We start from the raw sequence: 15,678 nt of genomic DNA, 5'->3' as shown, positions 1-15,678 counted from the left end.
CATCTGAGCATTTATCCCCAGTACAATTTAGGAAACTAGTGTGACTACAATGCGAAAACGGTTTACAAATTAGTTAGATGGTTGTAAAAATAGTTGAAGTGAATTAGTTGTAAATATGTCGATTAGACAATCTAAGGGCATCTCATGTAGTTTGAGCCTTTTTTTCAAGCCAAAACTATTTCTTTGCCAAATTTTGCTTGATAAATCGCAGTCTTTTTTGACTTGAGAAATAGCTTATCATTGGAGCTCATTTTTCGAGACCTCATGCCAAATAATGGCTTTGGCTTCAGAAATGACATATCATTGGAATTGCTCTAATGAGGCATGGCGTTCATGTCCTTGAGGTCGAGACCGCCACCAGTTGTTCTCCTTTAGCTTCATCCTTCACAAAATTGAATTATTTCTATGCATTTTGAGTTTTTTTTTTCTTTTGAAAAAACACACATATACAATTTGTTTTCAGGAAATTAGAAAAATCTCTAGATCTATCTCAGCGGACAAGTATGCACATGACATTCTGTTGACTGTTTACTCGATCTTTAATTGGATCGAGGCTAAATTTTGTCAACTATTTACACCGTACTAATGCAAAAGCTAGAGCAGAGGCCAAGACCCGAAAGGCCATTTAATTTGCAGAGTTGACATGAATAGACTCAATAGGCCAAGCTTGTGGCGACAAATAAGGATAGGAGAGCCGAGAGCATACTTTCACTACAAGAAAAATGAAAATTGGTGACGAAAAAGTGGCGACGAAATTTAATTTTGTCACTAAATGAGTATATTTGGCGACGAAAAAATAAATTCGTCACCGTTTTGACAACTTCCGTAACGAAATAATTTTGTCACCAATTATACCTGTTTAGCGACAAAAAAAATATTTTCGTCACCAAAAGTATCCATTTGGCGACGAAATACATTTTTCGTCACCAAAAGCTTAAAAAAGGTGACGAAATTATTTTTTGTCGCCAAAGATAATCATTTGGTGACAAAATATATATTTCGTCGCTAAATGAGACCAATTTAGTAACGAAATATTTTTTTCGTCACCAAATGCTTAACTTTGGTGACGAAATATTTTTTTCGTCACCATTTTAACGCTTTCAGGGACGAAAAATATATTTCGTCATCAAATGGGTAACTTTCGTGACGAAATTTATTAATTGCGCTTTGTCACTAAATGTATTTCAGACATAACTTTTTACTAAAAACTCCGATTGAGATAATTCAAATTGTGTTTGAACAATAACTCAATTGCCTACAACTTTCATGTTTATCAAAATTACTAATTTTAATGTTTAAAGGTTCAAAATTGCATTCAAAATATATTTTAATGTTAAACATATATGTTATATATTAGATATTTCAAATATTTACTGAAAAGTGTGTGTGGTGCAGTTGGTTAGAGCTTGCGTGAAAAACTCAGGAGACTTGGGTTTGAAACCTAGGAGGAGCAAGAAAGAAGGATTTTTTTCTCATATGAAAACGTCTTTTGCAACGAAAATTTTCGTCACCGATGAGACTCATCAGTGACGAATTTTTTCGTCGCCAAAAGGAATAATTTATGACAAAAAATTTTGTCATCAAAAAGCATAATAAGCGAGGAAAAAAATTTCGTCACAAATTATTCACTTTTTGATGACGAAGTATTTTGTCATCAAAAGACACTATAGGTGACGAAAAATAGATTTCGTCACCAGGTAGGAATCCTCGACAACCTTTAGTCGACAAATTTTTTTTCGTCACCTATATTATTTGTGACAAAAAACAAGCAATTTGTGACGATTTTCATTCGTCACCCAATGTGATTTTTCTTGTAGTGTTTTCTTGCACTTTTTGTGGCCATATGTATTTGTAGCTCATTGTCCTCCTTCTAGCAGCATCCTTCATCGGAGCACTTAGAGAAAATAAGATGGGTATAATTGTCACCTTCTTGTTCTATTTTTGCATTGTTTTTTGTCAATCGATTGGAGAGATCATGACATCGTGTATGGAGTACAAATTACGGGACACTATATTAATTGTGTGAGAGTTGACAATATACTATGCCCAACTACTCAACCACTATGAACCCACCCCAACTAAGAGCCCCCACTAGGTAGGAAAATAATCCCAACGGAAGAACACTCACATATATGTGGGAAGACTCGAACTCCTAATATCCTACTACCCTTTCCGCTTTTGTTCGTCCATTACAGAAATTCGTGCCATTTTAAAATTATTTTATCTTCCAATTTATAATATTTTTCATAAATTTAAAAACATAGAATAATAAAACTAGTTACAATCTATCAAACAAAATTAATATTGCATATTTTTTGGAGTACAGATTGAAAGAAATAAACAATTGAAAATGACACAGACTCCCCAAAATGACTAACAAATATGGACGGAGGGAGTATTAAGATGTAAAAGTCCTGATCAACTCAGCTAATTCCAATTGATTTTATTTTTGCGTTTAATTGAAATTTTAGGAGAGCTTTGCAACATACATATAGAAATTTTAATAATTTGATTCCACAGGGGATTTAGCGGGCTGCGCCAACCTCATAAAACTTGTCTAAATCAATCTTTAAAATAGTATGATTCATGAGAATATTTAGAGTTGTGGAGACGCCGGCACCCTCTTCTATCCGCCCCAATCGAGCACAAATAAAATGGACCAAGTTGACCGTCCACCATCAAATGTCGGCCAATGACTTACGTAAGTGCTTATGCCAGGAGACGGGAGAGGGAATGGTCGACAGGGGCCGGCCACTTGATGCTGCTGGCTGTTTACTTTAAATTATATGTACTGAAATACACTACATATGTACAAGATGAGAGAAGTTTATTCACGGAGAAGCCGTGGATAAGCAAATCACGGAGACACCAAATCACAACCATCTTTTGGCGATCAACTGTTCGGATTTTAAACAAATTTTCTCAGGGAAGAGTTCACCAATAAATTTTGGATGCGCGCGATGGTACTTCGTAATTTTATTTTACAGAAAACTCCGTAAAAAAGATTCTCTCGTACAAGATAGATTGGTTAATAAAGAAATAAGGGTGAGCTAGCCGTGGCCCCCCTTGGGTCCATACACAGTTGCTTCCCTTCATATTCATTATTATGCATAAAGAATAGTAGAAGTAGTAGTAGTAGTACATGCATTTATGTATTCCCTGGAAGGTTGACGCCGCCACCACCAACAGCCACTGGAGTGACAACTACTAGTATTTCAAGCAAAAACAGTCAGACCAATCTGTTTGGCAATTTTGAACTTTCGTAACACACATATGACGGTGGTATATGTTTACTTTCTATTTTTCGACAGCAGATGAAGACATTACTTTCTAGTATTTTCGTAGGCTTTTACTTCTGCTTGAATATTAAGGCATGAACGGCACAAATGATCTTGATATGTATGGCATGATGATAGGTTAGTTAATTGTGCAACATAATTAATCTTCTCCAACAACTTTGCCATATTTTTAAAATGCATGCAACTTAGACCAATACTAGTCCCCAGTGGCTTTTTTGTGGTTCTACTTCCCTTATTTCCATCACAAATCTTGAACAGTTTTCTTCAAAGTTGGAGTATTATAATATTCGAGATTCCATCACACTAATATATTAGATCAACAGAATTACTGGTGGGTTAAAGTCATTGCTATATATTGATTGTTTAAGACCTTTAATAAAAATACCAAATTATAGCATGAGATCCACATGGTACATTGACGAATGATGGTTGACCAAGTACAACATGATTATGAGCAACTTTTTGTTGTTTTCTTCCCATTTGGGGGAGTAATCATTGGTGTTGAGTTGAGCTTGTAGATTAGATCAAATTCCAACTAGTGCACAATCATCTCCTAATGCCTTCAAAACAGAGCATAATCATTGAATTTGTTTTTGTGGTTATATAAGGTGTCCAAAGCCAACTTGCATGAATTTCGAACTAATCTCTATGACACCTCCTATAGTTTTTTTACACGCTTACGCATGCGTATGGAATTGTAGTGGCCACAAAAGTTGCTGGTCAGATAAATTGAACCCAACTTTAAATGAGATCGAGCAAACCTTTGAGTTCTAGGCTAAGACAACAAGGCTAACCTCATCTTGGGGTTATATTTGAAATTTTTTGACCACTTGTTTTAAGGCTTAGGGGTAGTTTTTCAGAAGTGTTAAAAATGTTAAAAGTAAAAGTGCTAAAAATACTTAAATTGGAAAGGAGAGTGAGAAGATCGAAGAGGAAGATTATAAAAAAAAAACATATCGCAGATATTGGTGGTAAAATCGATAACCAAATCCTTAGGAAAAAGAATGGTCTTTCTTCTTCACTTCTGTTCAAGGAGGCTTGGAAAACTCTGGATGTCGGTCATAGGTTAGGCATTGAGCCTAGAGGCGGGCGGAATTTCTTGTTAAGGAATTTTTTTGAAATGCAAGAAAACGAATTAAGATCATGATGACCTAGAGGAGGAGGATGACTTGGAGGATCTTGATGATATTGAGAAAGAAGTTTCTCTCTCCTTGGAGATTTAATTCCAAGGTTTGGCCTTCATTTTGCCCCTTGGTTGGATCGTTGTACGTTTGTTTTTCTTTTTTGGTTGCTTGGACTGCTTTTCCAGATTTTTTTGGGTTGGTGTTAATGGTTTGGTGCTTTGATTTTCATTTCTACTTGTTAAGTCCTGGTGTTTTGATGTCGGTCTTCTCTGGGTTTTTTCCGGTTGGCATTTTGCTTTCCTTTAGATCTTGGATTGCTTTATGCCGGTGTGCCCTTAATCATTTTAATCTTTGTAATCATTTATTAAGATTAATAAATCTGTTTTGCTTCGAAAAAAAGTGCTAAAAATACTATGATATTAAAGGTATTAAAAGGACTAAAGTGGGTTTTTTTCCCCTAAAAAACAGCCTTGAGCTATTTTGGGGAACTCCCCCTTGATTATTTCTGTATGGATCCTTCCGCGCGCTTATAATTAAAGTACTCCATGACCTGGTGTAGGTTATTTATGTGTCATTTTATAGGAGTATTTTATGTCTAGCTAGCTAAGTGCTGAACCGTGCATGCTGCATAGAAACACTTGTTTGTGGAGCTTTACTTTATTAGAGCAAGTCCAATTGCACACAAGCCATTCGTCGAAAATGGCAAAAAAATCATACCCCAATGGGTGGCCATTTCTGCTGATCATCCAAAACCAACCAACAATCATTCCCTCCCATTTTTGCTCAAGCACATACTTGTTGCAGGAACTGGAGTAGATCTGGGAAATTTGTGCGTACGTACTGTTTGTTTGTGTGTGTATGTGTGTCAGAGAGAGAGAGAAATCAGAGATAGAATCTAATCTTTGTCCATATATCATTAATCAGTCCTACTTTCTAATTATAGGTATTGCTCAAACAATTTATATGTACCCAAATAAATTTCTGTCTGTCTACTTACCCAACAAAAAAGAAGAAAAAGGAGTGAATTTTTTTGTCTATCTCAATATCATGATGGATAGGAAGAAAGCAGACCCATTGGAATACAAGAACAATTCTTCCAAGCCCTAGCATGCAACTTCAGTACCTCCCTTGCTTTCTCTTTGGCCTTGCTTCCACTGTCCACTTGAAGCACCAAACACAGCTTCGACGCCACACCCAACTGCAGCATTTCCTGAACAACCGTAGGACTCGCCGAATACTTCGATATCGAAAGCAATATCCTCACGGCCCGTTCGCTCCCCACCTTCGAAACCCTGAGTATCTTTTTCGACACGACTGCTAACCCGGCCCCGTGCTTCAATAGCTCAGCCCTCCCATCCGCGCGCTGGCACAGCTGGTCCAACGCCGTTAAGATCATCTCGCATGCCCTCTTCTCCGAAGAATCAAGCAGAAGATCGACCAGTACTTTCACCGTGCCCGCTTCCGCTGCTTTCAGCTTGTTTCGCCCCCACGGCCCCACGTTGATTAGCAGCTGCAGTGCCGCCTTGGAGGCCTTGGGAGAGATTTGATCGTGCAAGATTTGGACCAACCCGACGAAGAATTCGGGCTTCAAGGCTACGAGTTGCGCAGGTTCCTCCACTTCTAGAATCGAGTTCAATAGTAACACGGCATATGCTCGAGACTCGTAGCATCCGACTTGCAATACATTGATTAACGACTGGATGAATTCGCCGTTTTTCGCGTTGAGGGATTTGAGGGCGGATTCGGATAGTTGGAGAGAGAAGAGTATGCTTAGGGCTTCATCACTAGGTTTTGTGAATTCAAGCCCATCGTGATCACATGCTTCTAGTGAAGTAGTACTAGTGTTGTTGTTCTTGACAAGGGAAGCTAAGAAGTCAACCCCACCGGAGGACTCTATGCACCGTTTGTTCGTTTCACTGGTGGAAGCGATGGATCTGAGCCTCTTCAAGCATTTAATTTGCATTTGGGGCGACTTCGCGTCCTTGAGTAGCTTGATAATTTGGGACTTGTTGACGGGTGCCTTCGGGGTTGGGACGCGTTCGATGCCGTGGGATGCGTTGAGGGTGCACCAAGATTGGATCACACGGCGGAGATTGTGGTTCGGGGTTAGATCTGGATTGGAGAGGACTTGTTTGGTTACTGGACAATTCTTGTTCTTGTTGGTGAATAACCATTTTTCGATGCTTTCTCGGTCGTATGTGATACCGGTGGGGATAGTCACGGGGTCTTTCATCATCTCTAGAGAGATGGGGCAGAGGAAAAATGGAGGGACTTCAATTTCACCCATTGGCGGAAAATAAAGAAGACCAAGATGAATTTGTTGATGAAAATGGGTATTTAATCAGAGAAGAAGAGAACAGATAGAGTGTTGATTGGAGAAGAAGGTTGTTGGGGGAGTTATGAATTGGATTGAAGATGGTTGGAGTAGAGAAATGTTGGCTTATTTATATAGGGAAGATGGGAGAGAGAGGTTCAAAATGAGAGAGTCAAAACACGGGAATAATGTGTTGTTTTTGGAGAGGGAGAGAGAGAACACGTGAATAATGTGTTGTTTTTGGAGAGAGAGAGAGAGAGAGAGAGAGGGAGAGAGAGAGAGAGAGAGAGACTTTCTCAGAGGATTGAAAGGCTCTACTCAAAGATGCCAACTTTACATTGTCAAGACATGCGTTGTGTGCGCGTGGGCAAAGTGTAAGATGAAGGTGATAAGTTGCCTTCCCGGCCCTTTGCCATTCATTTTGTTATTTGGAATTTTGAATTCTCCTTCGGCTCACGATTTTTAATAAAAAAAAATTTAATCATTACTCTCATTTTTTTTTATTTCTCTTCACGCGTTACTCAAAATTCAAATATCAAAATGAAGAAGCTCTTAGATTTTCTCTCTCTAACACGTGTTTTTTTATTGGGAGATGATAGGATGAATGAGGTAGGATTGATTATGTGTGGTAGCCGAAGGTATCGTGCCAACGGGCATGTATCTCAACGGCACTTTCTCATCTCTTTCATATGAAAATTGAGGGTCCTAATTCTCACCAGATGGTTGTGAAAATAGTTGAAGTGAATTAGTTGTAAATATGTCGATTAGACTATCTAAGAGCATATAATGTAGTTTGAGCCTTTTTTTCAAGCCTAAACTATTTCATTGCCAAATTTGGCTCGATAAATGGCAAAGTCTGTTTTGGCTTGAGAAATTGCTTATCATTGGAGCTCATGTTTTGGCTTAGAGAAATAGCTTCTCCAGTCATTTTTTGAGACCTCATGCCAAATAATGGCTTTTGCTTGAGAAATGACTTGTCATTGAAATTGCTCCAATGAGGCATAGTGTTCATGTCCTTGAGGTTGAGACCGCCACCAGTTGTTCTCCTTTAACTTCATCCTTCACAAAATTGAATTATTTCTATGCATTTCGAGGTTTTTTTGAAAAAACACAAGTATACAATTTGTTTTCAGGAAATTAGAAAAATCTCTAGATCTATCTCAGCGGACAAGTATGCACATGACATTGTGTTGACTGTTTACTTTTTAATTGGATCGAGGCAAAATTTGTCAACAATTTACACCTAACTAATGCAACAGCTAGGGCAGAGGCCAAGACCCGAAAGGCCATTTAATTCGCAGAGTTGACATGAATAGACTCAGTAGACTAAGCTTGTGGCGACAAGTAAGGATAGGAGAGCCGAGAGCATACTTTTCTTGCACTTTTTGTGGCCACATGTATTTTTAGCTCATTATCCTCCTCCCTGTATCCTTCATCAGAGCGCTGATTGAAAATAAGATGGGTATAATTTAGAATGTCACCTTCTTATTCTATTTCTGCACTGTTTTTTGTCAATCGATTGGAGAGATCATGACATCGTGTGTGAAGTACAAATTACGGGACATTATATTAATTGTGTGAGAGTTGACATTATACTAAGCCCAACTACTCAACCACTATGAACCCACCCCAACTTAGAGCCCCCATTAGGGAGGAAAATAATCCAACGGAAGAACACTCATTTACATGTGGGAAGACTCGAACTCCTAATATCCTACTACCTCCGTCCACCTTTCTTGGTCCATTACAGAAATTTGTGCCATTTTAAAATTATTTTATCTTCTAATTTATAATATTTTTATAAATTTGAAAATATAGAACAATAAAACTAGTTACGATCTATCAAACAAGATTCATATTGTATATTTTTTTAAAGTACTGAAAGATATAAACAATTGAAAATGACATACTCCCAAAAGGGACTAACAAACATGGATGGAGGGAGTATTAAGATGTAAAAGTCCTGACCAATTCAACTAATCCCTGACCAATTCAACTAATCCCAGTTGGTTTTATTTTTGTGTTTAATAACTTGAAATTTTAGGAAAGTTTTGCAACATACATATAAGAATTTTAATAATTTGATTCCACAGGGGATATAGTGGGCTGGGCCAACCTCATAAAACTTGTCTAAATCAATCTTTAAAATGGTATGACTCATGAGAATTGTGGAGGTGCCGGCACCCTCTTCTATCCGCCCCGATCGAGCACAAATAAAATAGACCTAGTTGTCCGTCCACCTCCAAATGTCGGCCAATGACTTGCGTAAGTGCTTATGCCAGGAGGCACAGGGGCCGGCCACTTGATGCTGATGGCTGTTTACTTTAAATTATTACTATGTACTGATATACACTACATATATACGTATATACGAGAGAAGTTTATTCGCGGAGAAGTCCTGGATAAGCAAATCAAGGAGGCACCAAATCACAACCATCAGTTTCGGCGATCAACTGTCCGAATTTTAAACAAATTTTTTCAGAAAAGAGTTCACCAATTAATTTTGGACGCGCGCGATGGTACTTCGTAAACATTTTTTCACAGAAAACTCCGTAAAAAAGATTTTCTTGTACAAGATAGATTGGTTATTAAAGAAAAAAGGGTGAGCTAGCCGTGGCCCCCCTTGGGTCCATACACAGTTGCTTCCCTTCATATTCATTATTATGCATAAAGAATAGTAGAAGTAGTAGTAGTACATGCATTTATGTATTCCCTGGAAGGTTGACGCCGACACCACCAACAGCCACTGGAGTGACAACTACTAGTATTTCAAGCAAAAACAGTCAGACCAATCTGTTTGGCAATTTTGAACTTTCGTAACACACTTATGACAATTTATGAGTGTTCGCTAATGCTTGAGTGGCTTGGTGATCAAGTAGTACGTCATGAGAAAGTAATAAATGTTTGTTCTTTACAAGATATATTATATGATTAGATCTCACGGAAGCTAGACACTTCAAATCTTAGAGCCACTAGAGGTTTTGTCTGGTAATTGGTTAACTTCGAAATCTCAAAATTTGTCGAGTTGCGCACAAGCTCACAGAGAGAATGAAGAGCCTCGTCAAATATGAGTAGGGCCGTAGGGGTACTCTTCCTCAAGTACGTACTCAACTTTTATTAAAGGAAACTTACCGAAAAAAAGAACTTTTATTGAAGGAGCTTCTACTTGCCACGAGTAGATGTGATCATTTTGACCATATGAAAAGTTCAATACAGTAGATATATGCTTGTATATCGAATGTTATGACCAATAAAAAAAATAAGTATGGGACGTCCAAAGTTTTAAAGTGAAAATTACAAGTCAACCCTCAGCCGCCGGTATATGTTTACTTTCTATTTTTCGGCAGCAGATGAAGACATTAATTTCTAGTATTTTCGTAGGCTTTTACTTCTGCTTGAATATTAAGGCATGAACGGCACAAATGATCTTAATATGTATGGCATGATGATAGGTTAGTTAATTGTGCAACATAATTAATCTTCAAAGATTAATAAAACTTTCTTTTGCCGTTCAAAATAAAAATTACTCTTACATGTACAAATCATCAATCGGTATCCCCGGGGGGGGGGGGGGGGGGGGACATGAGAGAACAGATAAGTTTTGAAATCCTAATTCTTCAAGGAAAACTGATAATACCAAAATTATTTTTGTTAATGTTAAAATTTTAGTGCATAAGAGCCTTATACCCTGTCCATGGTATAAGTCTTTTAGGCACTAAAAAATCTAACATTAATAAAAATCATTTTGGTATTACCCTTATTCCCGTGCATGTATATTTTTTCTGAAACTTTATGTATTCGGGTCAATAAGACGTCGTTTGAATAAATCCAACAACTTTGCCATATTTTTAAAATGCATGCATCTTAGACTAATACTACTCCCCAGTGTGCTTTTCTTTTTTTGGATCTACATGAACGGCTCAGATTCAGTGTGCAGTACATCTGAGCCGTTCATGTACATTTTAAGGGTCAATTCTTTGCTTATTTTTTTTGTCCCTAGCACTCCTCATATAGTATTAGATTAACAGAATTACTGGTGGGTTAAAGTCCAATCTATATATTGATTGTTTAAGACCTTTAATATGTAAATACCAAATTATAGCATGAGATCCACATGGTACATTGACGAATGGTTGACCAAGTACAACATGATTATGAGCAACTTTTTGTTGTTTTCTTCCCATTTGGGGGAGCAATCATTGGTGGTGAGTTGAGCTTGTAGATTAGATCAAATTCCAACTAGTGCACAATCATCTCATAATGCTTTCAAAACAGAACATAATAATTGAATTTGTTTTGGTGGTTATATAAGGTGTCTTGGACCAACTTGCACGAATTTTAAACTAATCTATATGATCCATTCCACAGTCTTTTTTCATGCTTACGCATGCACATAGAATTGTGATAGCGATAAGAGTTGCTGATTAGAAAAATTAAACCTAACTTTAGGTGGAAGCAAATTAACCTGTGAGTTCCGGTCCAAGACAACAAGGCTAACCCCTTGTGACTATATTTGAAAATTTTTGACATCTCGTTTTCAGGATTAGGGGTAGTTTCTCAAAAGTGTTAAAAATGCTAAAAGCAAGAGTGCTAAAAATATTATGATATTAAGAGCATGTACACCAACACTAGGTAAATTTTTGCAAAAGTTGCTAGTGAACAGTGCACTTCTTTTTTGTTTTGTTCGGCAAACGAAACTTTTATAACAATTCAAAGAGATACATCGAGCGGTTCGACCATAGTAAGATTATACACTTACTTGATCAAACCAGAAGAAAGAAGGAAAAAAACAGCAGAACAACTAAAAATACTGCCCTCCAACAGAAAGTTGAACAGTGCACATTTTGCTATCCATTATTGTCAATACTACACCAATACTATCCAATTTACCGATCATCTATTAAAAAATTATTTTTTTGATTTTTCAAATCGGAAAAGAAGAAGATCGAAGACGTCTGGTCCACCATCGACTCCGTCTCCTCCTCCTTTCTGCCATGGGCGTCCTCCTCCTCTCTCCTACCTCCAAATATATATGTATATATGTATCAGACCTGCAAACAAAAGAGAGATAACCAATGAAGATGATTGCCAGTATGATCGGGGTGCCGCTTCGCCTCCTCCACGAGCCGATGTCGTCGGTGAGAAGGTTGAAACCCACATCGTTGTTGACTGCTTTGAAACCAGATCAACAGTAGCTCGTTGCCGAAGACTCTCACTTGCACACACAGAGAGAGAGAGAGAGAGAGAGAGAGAGAGAGAGAGAAATTAATACTTTAATCTATTGCTGGTGAATAGTGCTTTGGTAAAACAAGCGAGGTACAGTAGTATGAGGGATTTTCCCGAACCGTTTATAGAGATTGGTGCAAGTCACTTTTACACATTTTCATAGCCAAAATACCTAAAATGCATGTTTACCTAGTCATGTGTACATGCTCTAAAGGTGTTAAAAGAATTAAAATACTCTTTTTAGATAAACATAGTGGGTTTGTTTGGATGCCGGGAGCTGTTGTCCCTTTAAGGGGCAGCTGCCTGCTGTCTCTGCCGAGTGGGGCTCGCTCTGGTCTCGCTTCGATGATCGAAAATATTCACTTCGTAAAGTTTATCGAGTAGAACAAGTGTACCAAAAATTAGCTTGATCGAATATCACTAAGTGCCTTATCGGAACATTTTTATCTTGAAAAGAATAGATCTGAAACACTAGATCAAATTCACTGGAACCCATTATTAGCAAGTTATATGTGTTCCGATCAAACACTTAATGATATCCGATCAAACTAATTTTTGGTACACTTAATATACTCAATGAGCTCTACGAAGTGAACATTACCAATCATCGAAGCAAAACCGGAGCAAGCCCCAATCGTCCGGGAGAGCAGGCTGCTGCCCCTTAAAGGGACAGCGCGCAGCTCTCCCGCCTCCGGTTTGTTTTAGCCTTGAGCTATTTTGGGCAACTCCGCCTTAATTATTTCTGTATGGATCCTTCGGCTTTTAAAGTACTCCATGACCTGGTGTAGGTTATTTATGTGTCATTTTATAAGAGTATTTTATGCCTGCACTTACTAGGTCATTTATGTGTCATTTTATAGGAGTATTTTATGTCTAGCTTGCTAAGTGCTGAACCGTGCATGCTGCATAGAAACACTTGTTTGTGGAGCTTTACTTTATCAGAGCAAGTCCAATTGCACACAAATGGCTCAAGCAATTCGTCGAAAATGGCAAAATTGGCAAAAAAATCATACCCCAATGGGTGGCCATTTCAGAAGCCATAAAATGGCCGGGCCATTTCTGGTACATCATCCAAAACCAACCAACAATCATTCCCTCCCATTTTTGCTCAAGCACATACTTGTTGCCGGAAATGGAGATCTGCTCGTACGTACTGTTTGTTTGTGCGTGTATGTGTGTCAGAGAGAGAGAGAGAGAGAGAATGTGTGTCAGAGAGAGAGAGAGAGAGAGAAATTAGAGATAGAATCTAATCTTTGTCCATATATCATTAATCACTCCTACTTTCTAATTATGGGTATTGCTCAAACATTTTATATGTACCCAAATAAATATCTGTATGTGTCTGTCTTACCCAGAAAAAAAAAAAAAAAACAAAGGAGAGAAAATCTTTGTCTATCTCAATATCACGATGGATAGGAAGAAAGCAGACCCATTGGAATACAAGAACAATTCTTCCAAGCCCTAGCATGCAACTTCAGTATCTCACTTGCTTTCTCTTTGGCCTTGCTTCCAATGTCCACTTGAAGCACCAAACACAGCTTCGACACCACACCCAGCTGCAGCATTTCCTGAACAACCGTAGGACTCGCCGAATACTTCGATATCGAAAGCAATATCCTCACGGCCCGTTCGCTCCCCACCTTCGAAACCCTGAGTATCTTTTTCGACACCACCGCTAACCCGGCCCCGTGCTTCAACAGCTCGGCCCTGCCATCCGCGCACTGGCACAGCTGATCCAACGCCGTTAAGATCATCTCGCAAGCCCTCTTCTCGGAAGAATCAAGCAGAAGATCGACCAGTACTTTCACCGCGCCCGCTTCCGCTGCTTTCAGCTTGTTTCGCCCCCACGGCCCCACGTTGATTAGCAGCTGCAGTGCCGCCTTGGACGCCTTGGGAGAGATTTGATCGTGCAAGATTTGGACCAACCCGACGAAGAATTCGGGCTTCAAGGCTACGAGTTGCGCAGGTTCCTCCACTTCTAGAATCGAGTTCAATAGTAACATGGCGTAAGCACGAGACTCGTAGCTTCCGACTTGCAATATGTTGAGTAACGAATCGATGAATTCGCCGTTTTTCGCGTTGAGGGATTTGAGGGCGGATTCGGATAGTTGGAGAGAGAAGAGTATGCTTAGGGCTTCATCAGTAGGTTTTGTGAACTCAAACCCATCATGATCACATGCTTCTAGTGAAGTACTGGTTGTGTTGTTCTTGACAAGGGAAGCTAAGAAGTCAACCCCACCGGAGGACTCTATGCACCTTTTGTTCGTTTCACTGGTGGAAGCGATGGATCTGAGCCTCTTCAAGCATTTAATTTGCATTTCTGGCGACTTCGCGTCCTTGAGAAGCTTGATAATTTGGGACTTGTTGACTGGTGGCTTCGGGGTTGGGACGCGTTCAATGCCGTTGGATGCGTTGAGGGTGCACCAAGATTGGATCACACGGCGGAGGGTGTGGTTCGGGGTTAGATCTGGATTGGAGAGGACTTGTTTTGTTACGGGACAATTCTTGTTCTTGTTGGTGAATAACCATTTCTCGATGCTTTCCCGGTCGTACGTGATACCGGTGGGGATTGTCACGGGGTCTTTCATCATCTCTAGAGAGATGGGGCAGAGGAAAAATGGAGGGACTTCAATTTCACCCATTCGAAACAATCAAGAAGATGAAGTTCCAAAAACCAAAGTAGGATTCAAGAAAGAGAAAAATACCCAATTGAGAGATTTCTCAAAATAGGCCAAAAACGCAGAAGGACTTTCTCTTAGATGTAAATGAATCTTTAAACGGAGAAGAAGAGAACAGATAGAGTGTTGAATATTGGAGTAGAAGGTTGTGGGGGAGTTGTGAATTGGCTTGAAGATGTTAGGATTAGGGAAATGTTGGCATATTTATATGGAAGAGGGGAGAGAGATTCAAAATGGGAAAGTTCAAAACACGGAAATAGGCTACGGAAATATTATGCTGCTTTGAGAGAGAGAGAGAGAGAGAGAGAGAGAGAGGGGACTTTCTCAAAGATGCCAACTTTACATTGTGGATGATGCATGAGTCGGCGTGCGCGTAGGTAAAGTGTAAGATGAAGGGGATAAGGTTGCCTCACCCCCTTTGACTTTCTCTCTCTACAATTATTTAAAGACAACTAACAATGTCGAGGTTTTCTCTCTCTAACTCGTGCTTTTTTACTGCGATAGGCTTGATTGCATGCGTAAACCGTGTGGTGGCCGACGACCGTTGATGGAGATACGGTGAATGTACGTTATTTTATTTTTTTGATAATCAAAAGGATAGGAAAGAGCTACTAGCGTAGCAACTTCCTTTAGACGTGATCGTAGGGATTTATCTGCTATGAACTATTCGATTCGAGCCATAGTTATTGTCCGTGAGGATAGACCGTCACCACAACACCACCTAAATATAAGATGGCAAGGGAACAAATCTCTTGTTCCATTGCCACGACAACACTCGAACACGAGTCTGGCCTGGAAACGAAGGAGGCTTTTGTCATCCAGGCTAACACCATCGGTGGTGCAGGTACGTTATTCACTCATTCCCTTTTTTGTTTTTTTTTGTTTTGGTAATGCAGGGTGTTCGGGGTCAGCTTGCGCGCACTTCGGACTAATCCCTATTGTCCCTTCCATAGCCGTTTCAGACGCTTATACGTTAGAGTGAGATGGCTCCAAAAGTTATTGGTAAGGAGAATCGAATCTGAGACCTTAGAATTAAG

At 39.2% G+C, this 15,678-nt stretch overlaps 2 protein-coding genes across 2 annotated transcripts; both read right to left on the bottom strand.

The window, feature by feature from the left end:
* Positions 1-5,314: 5,314 nt before the first annotated feature.
* On the bottom strand, positions 5,315-6,943 carry LOC131319188 (E3 ubiquitin-protein ligase PUB22-like). Its single transcript, XM_058349350.1, has one exon. The coding sequence runs from the start codon at positions 6,708-6,710 to the stop codon at positions 5,469-5,471; it is 1,242 nt and encodes a 413-aa protein (XP_058205333.1). The 5' UTR covers positions 6,711-6,943; the 3' UTR covers positions 5,315-5,468.
* Positions 6,944-13,196: 6,253 nt separating this feature from the next.
* LOC131319190 (E3 ubiquitin-protein ligase PUB23-like) lies at positions 13,197-14,786 on the bottom strand. The gene has a single exon (XM_058349352.1). It carries the CDS (start codon positions 14,603-14,605, stop codon positions 13,367-13,369), a length of 1,239 nt encoding a protein of 412 aa, XP_058205335.1. The 5' UTR covers positions 14,606-14,786; the 3' UTR covers positions 13,197-13,366.
* Positions 14,787-15,678: the final 892 nt, after the last annotated feature.

This window comes from Rhododendron vialii, chromosome 3a (genome assembly GCF_030253575.1).
Source record: "Rhododendron vialii isolate Sample 1 chromosome 3a, ASM3025357v1".
Taxonomy (NCBI): Eukaryota; Viridiplantae; Streptophyta; class Magnoliopsida; order Ericales; family Ericaceae; genus Rhododendron; species Rhododendron vialii.
Note: the sequence above shows the minus strand (reverse complement) of the source record. Positions and strands in the feature narration are given on the sequence as shown.